The following is a 14,128-nucleotide window of genomic DNA, read 5'->3' as shown; positions in this document are numbered from 1 at the left end:
TCACAATTAAGTTGTGACTGGATTGATTTTTTTTTTAATACAATATAGTATAAATTAATGTAATATTTGTGATGTAATATTATTTTTATTTTTTTATTGTAGTGGTATGTGATGTAATATTTGCAAATTCTAATACCTTTTACTTTATTATTTTTTTTGACTTTTCAACTAGTACCTAAACTAAAATGTTATTTAATTTTGGTATAAAAAATTATTGAAATTTAGTAGTTAAAATCAATGGACCTTTTTAAAATTTATAAGAAAATCCTTTTAAAACATAATAATTTATAAGAAAATCTTTTTAATTCATAATAAAGTCTTTTTAATTTATAACAAAATCATTTTAATTCATAGTAAAGTCCTTCCCTGATTTGAAGGGTATTTCCCTTTCCTAGGGTGTATAGTGGGATTTGTATAGTGAGTTTTTAATTAAGTCCTTTTATTTTTCTTATTTGACGGCTTTATGTTAGGTTTTAACTCCGAGATTTTGGGCGATTAAAAACCCTAAATCACTATCGATCTTAGTCTAAGAAAGACTCATAAAATGGACTGAACTCTAAGTCTCCCTTAATAAAATAAAGGGCTAATTACAAAATACCCCTCCTTGGTTTAGTGTCATTTTCAATTCCTCCGTAAAGTTTTAATTTTTTCAATATGGTACATATAGTTTTCAATTTAAATCAATGTGTAAACTAAAAAAAAAAAAAAACCTAAAAAAAAAATGACTCAATCTTTCTCAGCCCCATCTATTTTTCTCTCTCTTTGGCTCCCCCGTCGTCTTCCCACCCTTCCAAGCCCCGTCGCATCCCCCTCCCTACCACCGCCGACGACTCCCCCCTCCCCCGGCGGCGACTCTTCTCTCACTTTTGCCCCATCTCGATCTCTTTCTCTCTTACTCCCCCGACGACACATTGTGAGGAAGATTGAGAATTTGAAACCATAGTTTGAAAGTAAGAAATTGTCAAGTAGGAGAACCAATGTTAGATGAGTACCAGAGAATTATGAGAGAAGATATGAAAATGGCTTATTTTGAGAACATTTTCAAAGGTTTTGGTGCAGAGATTTGTTTTATTATTGAAACATGTGCTGAGATTTGTTTGGAGAAGCTCTTATATAAGCTTTAATGAAAATTTTTTATTTCTTTCTCTATTTTGTGTTGTAAGAAATTAATATTTTTTGTTGGTGGGGAGGGGATGCAGCTAGGGAGGGTGGGGTAATTGAGTCATTTTTTATTTTTTTTTCATATTTTTTTATTTTTTTTTAGTTTTTACATTGACTTAAATTGAAAACTATACGTATTACATTGAAAAAATTGAAACTTTATGAAAGAATTGAAAATGAAAATAAACCTAGGAGGGGTATTTTGTAATTCTTGGGTTACATTGTTTCTCAAATGACACTAGAAATCAGTCCAAAAAAAAGAAAGGCACTAAATAATGCCTGTGCTGTCCCTTAAAAGAAAGGCATACTGTTGGTGCAAATTATTGATGTATCTCTAGAGTCAGTGTCGGTGCAAATTATTGATTGATGTAAACAGATGTATCACGATTTCACGTGTGTTTTCCAATTGGGCTTCCCTAACCACACGCTTTCCAAAAGAAATATTATTATTATTTCCTAAAATTGTGAAAAGATATGGGATAGGATATGTCGCCTGATTGGATTGGTGATGTCGCCTGATTGGATTGGTGATTTTATAAATAGACCACAACCTGAAGTGACAACAGAGAAGAAGAAGTAGAAGAAGAAGAAGAAGAAGAAGATGTTAGTGAATATTGAAGCATTCTTCTCTTTGTTGCAACCTTTATCCTTCACACTACTTCTTCTGCCCATTTTCCTCATCCTTGTATACAAATGGTCCTCCAATACTACTACTCCAACATTAAACCCACCACCTTCTCCACCAAAGCTCCCTATCATTGGCAACCTTCACCAATTGGGCTTGAACCCTCATCGCTCACTCCAAGCCTTAGCTCAAGGCCATGGCCCTGACCTCATGCTCCTCCATTTCGGGAGCGTGCCAGTCCTTGTTGCCTCCTCAGCTGAGGCTGCCCGCGAGATCTTCAAAACCCATGACCTCACATTCTCCGACAGACCCAAGTCCACTGTCTTTGAGAAGCTTGTCTACAATCACAAAGACGTAGCAACGGCGCCATATGGTGAGTATTGGAGGCAGCTGAAAAGTATATGTGTGTTAAATCTTTTAAGCAACAAAAGGGTTCGGTCTTTTCGAGCTGTGAGAGAAGGGGAAACGAAATCCATGATCACCAAGATAAAGCAGTCCTCATCATCAGTTGTGAATTTAAGCGAAATGTTTGTGACGCTTACTAATAATGTTGTCTGTAGAGTGGCTTTTGGGAAGAAATACAGTGGTGGGGAAGATGGTAGAATCTTTCTGAAGCTTGTGGGGGAGTTTATGGAGTTATTAGGAGCTCGTTTTATTGGGGACTATATCCCATGGCTTGCTTGGTTGAGCCATGTCAATGGCTTAGATGCTAAATTAGACAAGGTGGCTAAACAGTTTGATCACTTTTTGGAGAGAGTGATTCAAGAGCATATAGATGGCCATATTCATATTGAGAAGGGGGATGATCAAAAGGATTTTGTAGACGTTTTACTTGGGATTCAGAAACAAAACTTGCTTGGCTTTCCTATTGATAGAGTTACCATAAAGGCTCTCATCTTGGTAAGTATATATTAGTAACTCTGTATTTGTGTGTGTGTGTTTGCTTAATCAATATTAATTCTTGTAGGATATGTTTGCTGCTGGCACGGATACAACGTATACAGCCCTGGAGTGGGCAATGTCTGAGCTTTTAAGGCATCCAAGGGTCATGAACAAATTGCAGAAGGAGGTAAGAGGGATAGTTGGAAACAGAACAGAAATCATAACAGAGGATGATTTGGTTGGAATGCACTACTTGAAGGCGGTGATCAAGGAGGCTTTTCGCTTACATCCTCCATTTACATTACTATTACCCCACAACTCGACCCAAGATGTGAAAGTAAATGGTTACGACATCAAAGCCAACACACAAGTTATAGTGAATGCATGGGCAATTGGAAGAGATCCCAAGTCATACAACAAACCCGAGGAGTTCGAGCCAGAGAGGTTCATGAATAGTGGTGTAGATTATAGAGGGAACGACTTCGAATTGATTCCATTTGGGAGTGGCAGAAGGGTCTGCCCAGGAATTCAGTTTGCCATGGCTGCTTATGAAATTGTTTTAGCAAATGTGGTGCACAAGTTCAACTGGGAATTGCCTGGTGGAGCAAGAGCAGAGGATTTAGACATGACTGAAGCCAGTGGTTTAACCACACATAGAAAATATCCTCTTAAAGCGGTTGCTATTCCAATTCCAAACAAAACGTGAGTAATGAGTATGGCCTTAATCCTATGTATGTGTAATGGGGATTGTAATATTGCTTTAATTCTTCGTTGTCTTTTATTATATCTGTACTGCATTATGGGTTCGTGTGTGTGTGGGAGTAAGAAGGAAAAGGAATCAGATTGTATTATATATGCTATGCAGGCTTGGTTATGAATAAAACATGTATTTTATATTCTGAGGACTTCTGCCTAAAGAGGCTGCATATAGCCCTGCAACCCCCAAATGCCTCACCTCCTGCACTGTATATCCCTGCACTCTAAGTAACACTAAATTTATGTATTTATTTATTTATCCATTATAATGATCCTGCATTATGATTTTAGTTGAGTGTCTGAGAAAAAAAAAAGAGTTAAGTGGGAAGAGATAGAATTAAAATTGGGTTGTAGAGGGCTAAAAAAGACAAGGTGGCTAAAGAGTCTTGACTTTTTAGATGGAGTGGTTGAAGAGCACATGGATGATGAATGGATTTTTTGGACGTTTTGCTTGGGGTTCAGAAAGAAACAAAACTTGCTTGGTTTTTCTATTGACAGAGTTAATATAAAAGATGTGATCTTAGTAATTAATTCTCTCTCTCTCTCTCTCTCTCTCTCTCTCTCTCTCTCTCTCTCTGACATTGCACAGCACATACAAACAATTAATTTAATCAACTTTGGTTAATCAAATAAAGTATGGAAAGAGAGATTCAAAGTGAGTAGTTACTAATTATTCAACATGGAAAATAGAGACCCCTTCAGGTGTACGTGTATTAATCTAGTAGATCCAATTATTTCCGCAGTTGAATCGTTGATGATGGCAGTGGACATTATAAGTTTGGAAACCGTCAAATGATGGTTCTTCTTCTTCTTCCCTTCCTCTCTCTCTCTCTGTGGCTGAGAGCTCTCTATCACATCTTCCACAGCCTTCCTCTCCACTTCTCTCGCCCTCTTCATCATTTAGTCAAACATGTATGAATCTTCTCTCTCTCTCTAATGCTAAGAACTTTAAGGTTGTGTTGGTTGGTTGGTTTTTTTTTTTTTACCTTTCCTTTTTCTTTTTGCCTTTTAAATTGCTGATATGATCTTTGGTTTTTTGAAGGTGTTAATTCTAGCAGAGTGCCTTAATTGAGTAGACCAAGTAAACACTATCTATGGTTTGCACAGTTGAACTATGATATGGAAATCCTTCAACTATGCTTTTGACTTTCTTATTCATTTTGCCGAAACATTCTAAAAAACATCACTATCTAGTATGAGAGACTATTTTGTAAGAGTTTTTAGATTAATCCAATGACACATATTTAACATCACTTATATCCAGTTTATTACCCAATAACCTATTTTAAATTACTAACTCATAAAATAAAATAAAAACTCACCCAAACTGTAAGATTATTTTTTATTTATGTTGCAGCCCAAACATATATATTTATAATTTTATAGCCCACCCAACTAAGAGTTAGTTAGCTCAATCTATTGAGTTTTAGTTCATTTTTTTGCCAGTGAAACATTAATTTTAAGAAGTTAAGGACTAATAAAATTTGGTTAAGAATAAATAGGTTGGGCTAACTAACTCTTAATTGGGTGGGCTATATATATACTTTGAGTGGAGCTATATAAGCCACTCTATTCTACTGAGTTGACCACCTTAACACAATTTTTTTTTCATAATTCCTATTTTGCTCTTGTGAAAATAAAAAATTAAATACTAAAAACAAATTTCGGAATACCCAGCAACCCCGACCCCACCCCCAGCCGCTACCTTAAATTAAGTGTTTTAATGAATTTTAGGGGATTCATTTTCTAGGAAAATTGAAGAATTAATGGCAATTAAAGAGTGACAATTTGAAAACAAATATTAATTACATAATGGCATAATTTGTAAATAGTATAAATCTAATGGAATATTGTTATTCTACGTGGATCAGGATTTCAAATATGAGCTATAACTATTAAAAAAAAAAGTAATGGTGTTAGACTCTAAAAGAATGTAATTTAATGGACTAATATCGAAATCACCCATTAAAATATTACAACTAAAACAACATCTATTATATAAATATTTTTCAATAGATCAAGAAAATAGAGTTCATAAAGTTCAAAGCTTCATAGCAAATCAGCAAAATATAATCCTCATTACATATAACTCCATAAAAATAATACAAAGAACATTAATTAATATTTGTGGGAATTTTAAGAGAATCTAGAATACAAAGAATCATTAGAAATAAAAAGTAAAATGCTATAAATTTGACATTGAGTTTATATATATATTTATTTATTAAAAAAAAAACAAATAAAGCTTATCGGGTCGGGGATGGGGATGGGGATGGCTTTACTATCCCCGCTCCGTCACCGATAAATAAATCTCTGAAACCTGATCCCCAATCCCCAATCCCCGATCCCCATTTTGTCCCCGAAATCCTCTATAGGGTCGGGTCCCTGTTAGGAACCTGACCCGATGGGGATTATTTCTGTTCCTACTTGTGCCTAAAGAGGCTGCATATAGCCCTACAGCCCCCAAATGCCTCACCTCCTGCACTGTATATCCCTGCACTTTAAGTAATACAAAATTTATGTATTCATTTATTTATCCAATATAATGATCCTGCATTATGATTTTAGTTGAGTGTCTGACCAAAAAAAGGAGTTAAGTGGGAAGAGATAGAATTAAAATTGGGTTGTAGAAGGCTAAGTAGGTTGGGCTAACTAATTCTTAATTAGGTGGGCTATATATATATACTTCTGGCTACAAACATAAATAATACATACTTTTTTCTAAAAAAGCTACATAGGGTCTGTTTGGCACTACTTCTTAGAAGCGTTTATAATCAGTAGCGCTTTTGATAAAAACGCTTCTACTCATAAGCACATACAAATTTTTATAAAAATTTCAAGTGCTTCATGCAAAAGCACTTGAAAGTGCTTCTTGAGGTAGCACCTGTCAAGTGCTTCTCAAAAAAGTATTTAAAAGCGTTTTTATAACCCAAAAGCACTTTTATTTATTTTTGCCACACGCAACTAAAAGCGTTTTTACTAATTTCAAAGCGTTTTTGTTAATTTTAAAAGCAGTATCAAACGGACTAAGCTGGTAGCCCTGAGCAAGTTCTGCCCTTGGTTTTAATATATGGTTAGCTGCTGAGGAAGGGCTATCATTGCTTGAGTCATAGTCGTATGAGGACTTTCATCATTAATAAAATTGCAATTTTTTCTCTCAAAAAAAAAAAAAAGAAAAGAATATGGGAATATCACAATTCGCGTATCTGCTATATAAGATAATAGAGATCGTGTAGAAATCACAACCACATACACATTTCTAGTAGGCAATCTTTTTGTTTTGTAAAACTAAAAAGATAGTGACCCAAAGACCATATTTGGAATATAAAATATTAAAATTCACACGTGAGTTTCTTTTTTCAAAGCTCACGTGTCAAATGCTTTCTCCACTTACAGGTTTAGAGCCCGTTTAAGATTGTTATTGGACACTCAAAAATTGTTGTGGATGACAATTCTAGATCACTTACAACAGTTTTGATGTTTGGTAGCAAAACAAAAAATTGTAGTGACTCACTATTCTAGGTGACTCACTACAATTTGGAAAAGTAGGTCGATGCTTGTTTTTCACAATTGTTGTGAATGAAAGTTGGGGGCCAAATTAATTAAAATTTTAAGTTTAGTCATTGTCGAACATTGTTACAGACATTAATTTCTTGCATGAGTTTTAAGAGTAGTTAGTACTTAGTAGTCGGAAGTTTCTATTCAAATTTTGCAAGTGATTATAAAAAAAGTTTATTGCGTAATGTATGTAATGAGTACACTGTATCAAGATTCAGAGGAATAATTCTAATGTCATGACTCATGCATGATATAATGAGTGAAGAGAGATAAAAACTAGCATCGTGATGCATGATGTTATGAGTGGGGAGACACTAAACGACATTTATGAAGATAGATGTATTAGTATTAGTATATGAGTATGATTATAAAGGTAATACAAAAGAAAATTAACATATGAAAATGATTATCCACTATTGGCGTACATGATATTTAAATTTAGGATCTTTCTTCGACAAAAATAGACTGCATGCCAATCATTAAATAAAATATAACGAAAGATGCATAATTTGCTGATAGAATTACAATCACCCACACAAGGGCGCAGAACTAGAAATTTTGGGAAGAGGGCCTAGCTCTTAAAACTTAATGATTGTTTTTTGCCTCCACGTACAATTATATTATAATTATTATAACAATGAAGATTTAAGTAAAATCATATAATAGAATGACTAGTATGAGATGCTGTTTTATAAGAGCCTTTAGATTAATTCAATGATACATATTTAACATTACTTATATCTAGTTTATTACCAAATAACTTGTTTTAAATTACTAACTCATAAAATAAAATAAAACTCACCCAAATTGTAAGATTAATTTTTATTTATGTTGCAGCCCAAAAATATATATTTATAATTTTATAGCCTACCCAACTAAGAGTTAGTTAGCTCAATTTATTAAGTTTTAGCTCATTTTTTCAAGTGAAACATTAATTTTAAGAAGTTAAGGACTAATAAAATTTGGTTAAGAATAAATAGGTTGGGCTAACTAACTCTTAATTGGGTGGGCTATATATTTACTATGAGTGGAGCTATATAGACCACTCTATTCTACTGAGTTGATCACTTTAACACAATTTTTTTTCCATAATTCCTATTTTGCTCTTGTGAAGATGAAAAATTAAATAATAAACAAATTTTGGAATACCCAACAACCCCGACCCCACCCCTAGCCGCCGTCGGCAAGGTCGACGCTTCTCTCTCCCCAAACCCCAGCCCCCCCGAGTTCTCTCTCTCTTCGTTTCTCTCTCTTCCCACCGAACTGGAGGTCTATGGGGTCGCGCCGGCTACCCATGGTGGTCTGGTCAGGGAAGGAGGAAGAGAAAGAGATGGAGGGAAGAGAGTGGGAGGCAGAGAGAGAAGGAAACATGGTGGTCCGGTGAGAGAGGGAGGAAGAGAAAGAGATGGAGGGAAGAGAGGGGGAGGGAGGCATACCCATAATGGTCCCGTGGCTGGGTTGGGTGGGGGTGGGGTCGCGCCGGCCACCCATAGTGGTCCGGTGAGGGAGGGAGGAAGAAAAAAATATGAGTTTTTTTTTTTTAATGCAGGGGTAAAATAAGAAAAAATTGGAAAAAAATCATAAGGTGATCAACTCAGTATTTTAGGATGGTTGAAATAGCCCCACCCATATACTTTGGCTACAAACATAAATAATACATACTTTTTTCTAAAAAAGCTACCTGGGCTACAGCCCATGTTAGCTCTAATTAAGCTAGTTCCGCCCCTGATCCCAATAATGTTGATCAGCAAGTGGCAAAGCCCAGTTGCTCTGATCTAGATCTTATATATAAATGGACCAGCATAAATCAACTATATAACACTTTGGGCTTCACTAACCACGCTTTCCAAAAGAAATATTACTATTTTAAACTCTGGTTGTCTCCTGATTGGATTGACAATTGAAGAAGAAGAAGAAGATGTTAAATCTGCTGAAAATGCTGCAAGAGCTGAATATTGAAGCATCCTTCTCTTTGGTGCAACCTTTATCCTTCACACTACTTCTTCTGCCCATTTTCCTCATCCTTGTATACAAATGGTCCTCCACTACTACTCCAACATTAAATCCACCACCTTCCCCACCAAAGCTCCCTATCATTGGCAACCTTCACCAATTGGGCTTGAACCCTCATTGCTCACTTCAGGCCTTAGCTCAAGGCCATGGCCCTGATCTCATGCTCCTCCATTTCGGGAGCGTGCCAGTCCTTGTTGCCTCCTCAACTGAGGCTGCCCGCGAGATCATGAAAACGCATGACCTCACATTCTCTGACAGACCCAAGTCCACCGTCTTTAAGAAGCTTGCCTACAATTGCAAAGACGTAGCAACGGCGCCATATGGCGAGTATTGGAGGCAGCTGAAAAGTATATGTGTTAAATCTTTTAAGCAACAAAAGGGTTCGATCTTTTCGAGCTGTGAGAGAAGGGGAAACGAAATCCATGATCACCAAGATAAAGCAGTCCTCCTCCTCATCATCATCAGTTGTGAATCTAAGCGAAATGTTTGTGACGCTTACTAATAATGTTATCTGTAGAGTGGCTCTTGGGAAGAAGTACAGTGGTGGGGAAGATGGTAGAATGTTTCTGGAGCTTTTGGGGGAGCTTATGGAGTTAGCAGGAGTTTCTGCTATTGGGGACTATATCCCATGGCTTGCTTGGTTGAGCCATGCCAACGGCTTAAATGCTAGATTAGACAAGGTGGCTAAACAGTTGGATGACTTTTGGGAGAGAGTGGTTCAAGAGCATATGGATGGCCATGTTCATATTGAGAAAGGAGGATGATCAAAAGGATTTTGTAGACGTTTTACTTGGGATTCAGAAACAAAACTTGCTTGGCTCTCCCTATTGATAGAGTTGCCATAAAGGCTCTCATCTTGGTAAGTATATATTAGTAACTTTGTATTTGTGTGTGTGTGTGTGTGTGTTTGCTTAATCAATATTAATTCTTGTAGGATATGTTTGCTGCTGGCACGGATACAACGTATACAGCCCTGGAGTGGGCAATGTCTGAGCTTTTAAGGCATCCAAGGGTCATGAACAAATAGCAAAATGAGGTAAGAGGGATAGTTGGAAACAAAACAGAAATAATAACAGAGGATGATTTGGTTGGAATGCACTACTTGAAGGCGGTTACCAAGGAGGCTTTTCGCTTACATCCTCCGTTTACACTAGTACCCCGCAAATCGACCCAAGATGTGAAAGTAAATGGTTACGACATCAAAACCAACACACAAGTTACAGTGAATGCATGGGCAATTGGAAGAGATCCCAAGTCATACAACAAACCCGAGGAGTTCGAGCCAGAGAGGTTCATGAATAGTGGTGTAGATTATATGGTGCACAAGAATCCAGTTTTCCATGGCTGCTTATGAGATTGCTTTAGCAAATCCGGTGCACAAGTTCAACTGGGCATTGCCTGGTGGAGCAAGAGCAGAGGATTTAGACATGACTGAAGCCAGTGGTATAACCACACATAGAAAATATCCTCTTAAAGCGGTTGCCATTTCAATTCCATACAAAACGTGAGTAATGAGTATGGCCTAATTAATTAATTGAATTATCCATTGTATGTTATGCCAGTTACTACCCTGGACTGTATTTCTTTAATTTTGTTGTTGTCTTGTATTGTATTGTACTAGATTTGGTTGTTGTACTCTTCTCTTTTACTGTGTGTGCTGGAGTAACAAGGTTGAATAAGAAGAATCAGACTATATTGCATTCCATTCTTGCCATACATTGTTTCTCAAATGGCACTAGAAAATGCCTGTGCTGTGTTTACACATGCAACTCCCTCGTGATGCTTCCAAACTCTGCTTCACCGATGGAGGTGTCTTCGAATACAGGTAGCATTGCTCGCTTGTTCGGCTTTATGTACTTTCTGTGTCCCACATAGGCACGGTGACCCTGTCAAGTTCACAGTACAATGGTTAATTTAACAAGTAATGCTAGATGTACCGTATTTTCTGTACCACATCTTTATTAAAATTATAGGACACAAATGCATTGCTCGTCCCAAGGTGGAAACATGGGCCGAGCAATGGAGAGAGTTCTCCGTCTCTCACCAACATCTCCTTTGTCACTAAATTTGGGAACCCTGCCAAAAGAGGCTGCATATAGCCCTGCAGCCCCCAAATGCCTCGCCGCCTGCACTGTAATTAGTAATACAAAATTAATTAATTAATTAATTATTCATTATAATGATCCTGCATTATGATTTGAGTTAAGTGTCTGACAAAAAAAAAATGAGTCAAGTGGGAAGAGATAAAATTAGAATTGGGTTGTAGAGAGCTAAATCAGACAAGGTGGCTAAACAGTTTGGTTTTTTATGGATGATGAAATGGATTTTGTGGACGTTTTCCTTGGGGTTCAGAAAGAAACAAAACTTGCTTGGTTTTTCTATTTACAGAGTTAATATAAATAGAAAAGCTGTGTTCTTGGTAATTAATTCTCTCTCCCTCTCTCTTAAGTACTCTCTCTCTCTCTCTCTATGTGTGACATTGCACAGCACATAAAATTAATTTAAATCAACTTTGGTTAATCAAATAATGTATGAAAAAAAAGATTAAGAGAATAAGAAGAATCAGATTAGATTGTATTGACTTTTCGCTTACATCCTCCGTTTACATTACTATTACCCCACAAATTGACCCAAGATGTGAAAGTAAATGGTTATGACATCAAAGCCAACACACAAGTTTTAGTGAATGCATGGGCAATTGGAAGAGATCCCGAGTCATACAACAAACCCAAGGAGTTCGAGCCAGAGAGGTTCATGAATAGTGGTGTAGATTATAGAGGATGACACTACCATTTTCATCCCCGTTTAAAGTTATCGAGGAATCCATGCCCCGGATACCCATTAAACATTATTAGGGATTGGGGCGGGGAATCCCCATCAAGGACTTGACCCCCATCCCCACCTCGAATCCCCAAATTCTTTTTTTTTTTATTTAAATGCCAAAAATCATTTTTAAAACAACTCATGTCAATTATTATATTTAATAAATATATTTTGGGTTTAAAAAGTTGTTTTCTAACTACAATTAAAATATAGTAAATTAGGATAAACCACCCGAGACATCTTTTTTTCTAAAAGTAACCCACCATATTTTTTTTTGGGACGTTTAACCCTTTGACTAGTGTCCACATAAGCAACTTTCCTTATATTGTTGGATGAGTCAGCTTAATTTAAAACTAAAGTTTATTTTTTCCTAAGATACCATTTACCATATTTAGGTAATATTAGGAGTAGTTAATGTTATTTATCTCTATTAACTAATAATATTTCAATTATTTTTTTTGTTGAAACGATATTATTGTTAATTACTTGTTTCAACTTTGAACATTTTTTTTAAATTAGTTTTGCTTTATCATATTTAATATCAAATCTATATAATATTAATCATAGAAAACTACCCAAAAAAGAATATAAGATTAACGAAGATACTTCTTTTGTGCACCTACTAGCTTTTTTTGTGTGTTGATTTTGTACACCTACTGACCTACTGATTTTTTCATGTTTATTTTGTGCACCTACTAGTTTTTTAGTAATAATAACCTAGACAAATTAATGAATCTATATGAATTAAAGCACCTACATTATAATGAACCTACAAACAATTCTTAGTTGTAGGTTCCTTATTTGACTTAATTATATATATGTATATCACATGCCTTAAATTATGTTTTTTAATGAATTTTAGGGGATTCATTTTCTAGGAAAATTGAAGAATTAATGGCAATTAAAGAGTGACAATTTGAAAAGAAATATTAATTACATAATGGCATAATTTCTAAATTGTATAAGGGCCAACTTGGTATTGCTGTGAGGAAAAACAGTTGTGAAGTAAAGTCAGTTGTAAAGTAAAGCAGTTGAGTGTTTGCTAAACTATGTTTTCAAAAGTGCTGTGAGTGCAAAAAACAATATCAAAGTGTTTGGTAAATGTTAATATAAAAGTGTTGTGACAGTGTATAATTACTAAAATGGACATGATGCTGAAAGTGCCTTTCACTTATTTGTTTTGTAAAAATAAAATGTTTTTTTACTTGTTTTTTAAATTTGTGGCTACAAATTTTTATTAGCATTAATTTTTTTAAGAACAACATTATTAAATAAGTATGCTTACTTTTTTTTTTTTGGTATATTATAATTTTAATCGTACAAATAAAATATCATAATTAATTATCACAATATAAAATATAACTAATAATGGACATACTTTTTAATTTAAAATAAACAAATAAAAATGATAGAAATCAATAAGGGTATTATGGGTAAAATAAAATATTCATTGTTGCTGTGATTCACTGCAGCTTTCAAAAGCACCTATAAGGGTATTAATATATAATGATTTTGTTATCTTACGTGGATCATGATTTTAAATATGGGCTTTAACTATTAAAAAAAAAAGAGTAATGGTATTAGACTCTAAAAGAATGTAATTTAATGGACTAATATCGAATCACCCATTAAAATATTATAACTAAAACAACATTATTATATAAATATTTTTCAATAGATCGAGAAAATAGAGTTCATAAAGTTCAAAGCTTCATAGCAAATCCGCAAAATATAATCTCTATTACATATAACTCCATAAAAATAATACAAAGAACATTAATTAATGTTTGTGGGAATTTTAAGAGTTTCTAGAATACAAAGAATCATTAGAAATAAAAAGTAAAATGCTATAAATTTGACATTGAGTTTATATGTATTTATATATTTATTTATTTAAAAATAAAAAATAAAGCTTATCTGGTCGGGAATGGGGATGGCTTTACCATCCCCGCGCCATCCCCGATAAATAAATCTCCGAAACCCGATTCCCATTTTGTCCCCGAAATCATCTCCTATAGGGTCGGGTCCCCGTTGAGGACCTAACCCGATGGGGATTATTGCCATTCCTACTTGTGCCTAAAGAGGCTGCATATAGCCCTACAGCCCCCAAATGCCTCACCTCCTGCACTGTATATCCCTGCACTTTAAGTAATACAAATTTTATGTATTCATTTATTTATCCAATATAATGATCTTACATTATGATGTTAGTTGAGTGTCTAACGAAAAAAATGAGTTAAGTGGGAAGAGATAGAATTAAAATTGGGTTGTAGAGGGCTAAGTAGGTTGGGCTAACTAATTCTTAATTAG

General features: G+C 35.1%; 1 protein-coding gene and 1 pseudogene across 1 annotated transcript; both read left to right on the top strand.

Annotated features, from left to right (window-relative positions):
• Positions 1–1,758: 1,758 nt before the first annotated feature.
• LOC147274587 (cytochrome P450 736A117-like) lies at positions 1,759–3,679 on the top strand. Its single transcript, XM_086256269.1, has 2 exons — positions 1,759–2,686; positions 2,754–3,679. Exons 1-2 carry the CDS (start codon positions 1,763–1,765, stop codon positions 3,372–3,374), a joined length of 1,545 nt encoding a protein of 514 aa, XP_086112395.1. The 5' UTR covers positions 1,759–1,762; the 3' UTR covers positions 3,375–3,679.
• A 5,214-nt stretch (positions 3,680–8,893) lies between these two features.
• On the top strand, positions 8,894–10,709 carry LOC147274586 (cytochrome P450 736A117-like; annotated as a pseudogene).
• The last annotated feature ends 3,419 nt before the right edge of the window (positions 10,710–14,128 follow it).

Source organism: Dryas octopetala, chromosome 9 (assembly GCF_963921425.1).
Source record: "Dryas octopetala chromosome 9, drDryOcto1.1, whole genome shotgun sequence".
NCBI lineage: Eukaryota > Viridiplantae > Streptophyta > Magnoliopsida > Rosales > Rosaceae > Dryas > Dryas octopetala.
The sequence above is the reverse complement of the archived record's forward strand: the minus strand, read 5'-3'. Positions and strand labels throughout refer to the sequence as shown.

What these genes read in the sequence shown, in the direction of transcription:
- LOC147274587 (XM_086256269.1), top strand. Translation starts at nt 1,763, where the DNA reads ATGTTAGTGAATATTGAAGCATTCTTCTCTTTGTTGCAACCTTTATCC. An exon ending in CCATAAAGGCTCTCATCTTG is followed by an intron (nt 2,687 to 2,753) that starts GTAAGTATATAT and finishes TAATTCTTGTAG; the next exon opens with GATATGTTTGCTGCTGGCAC.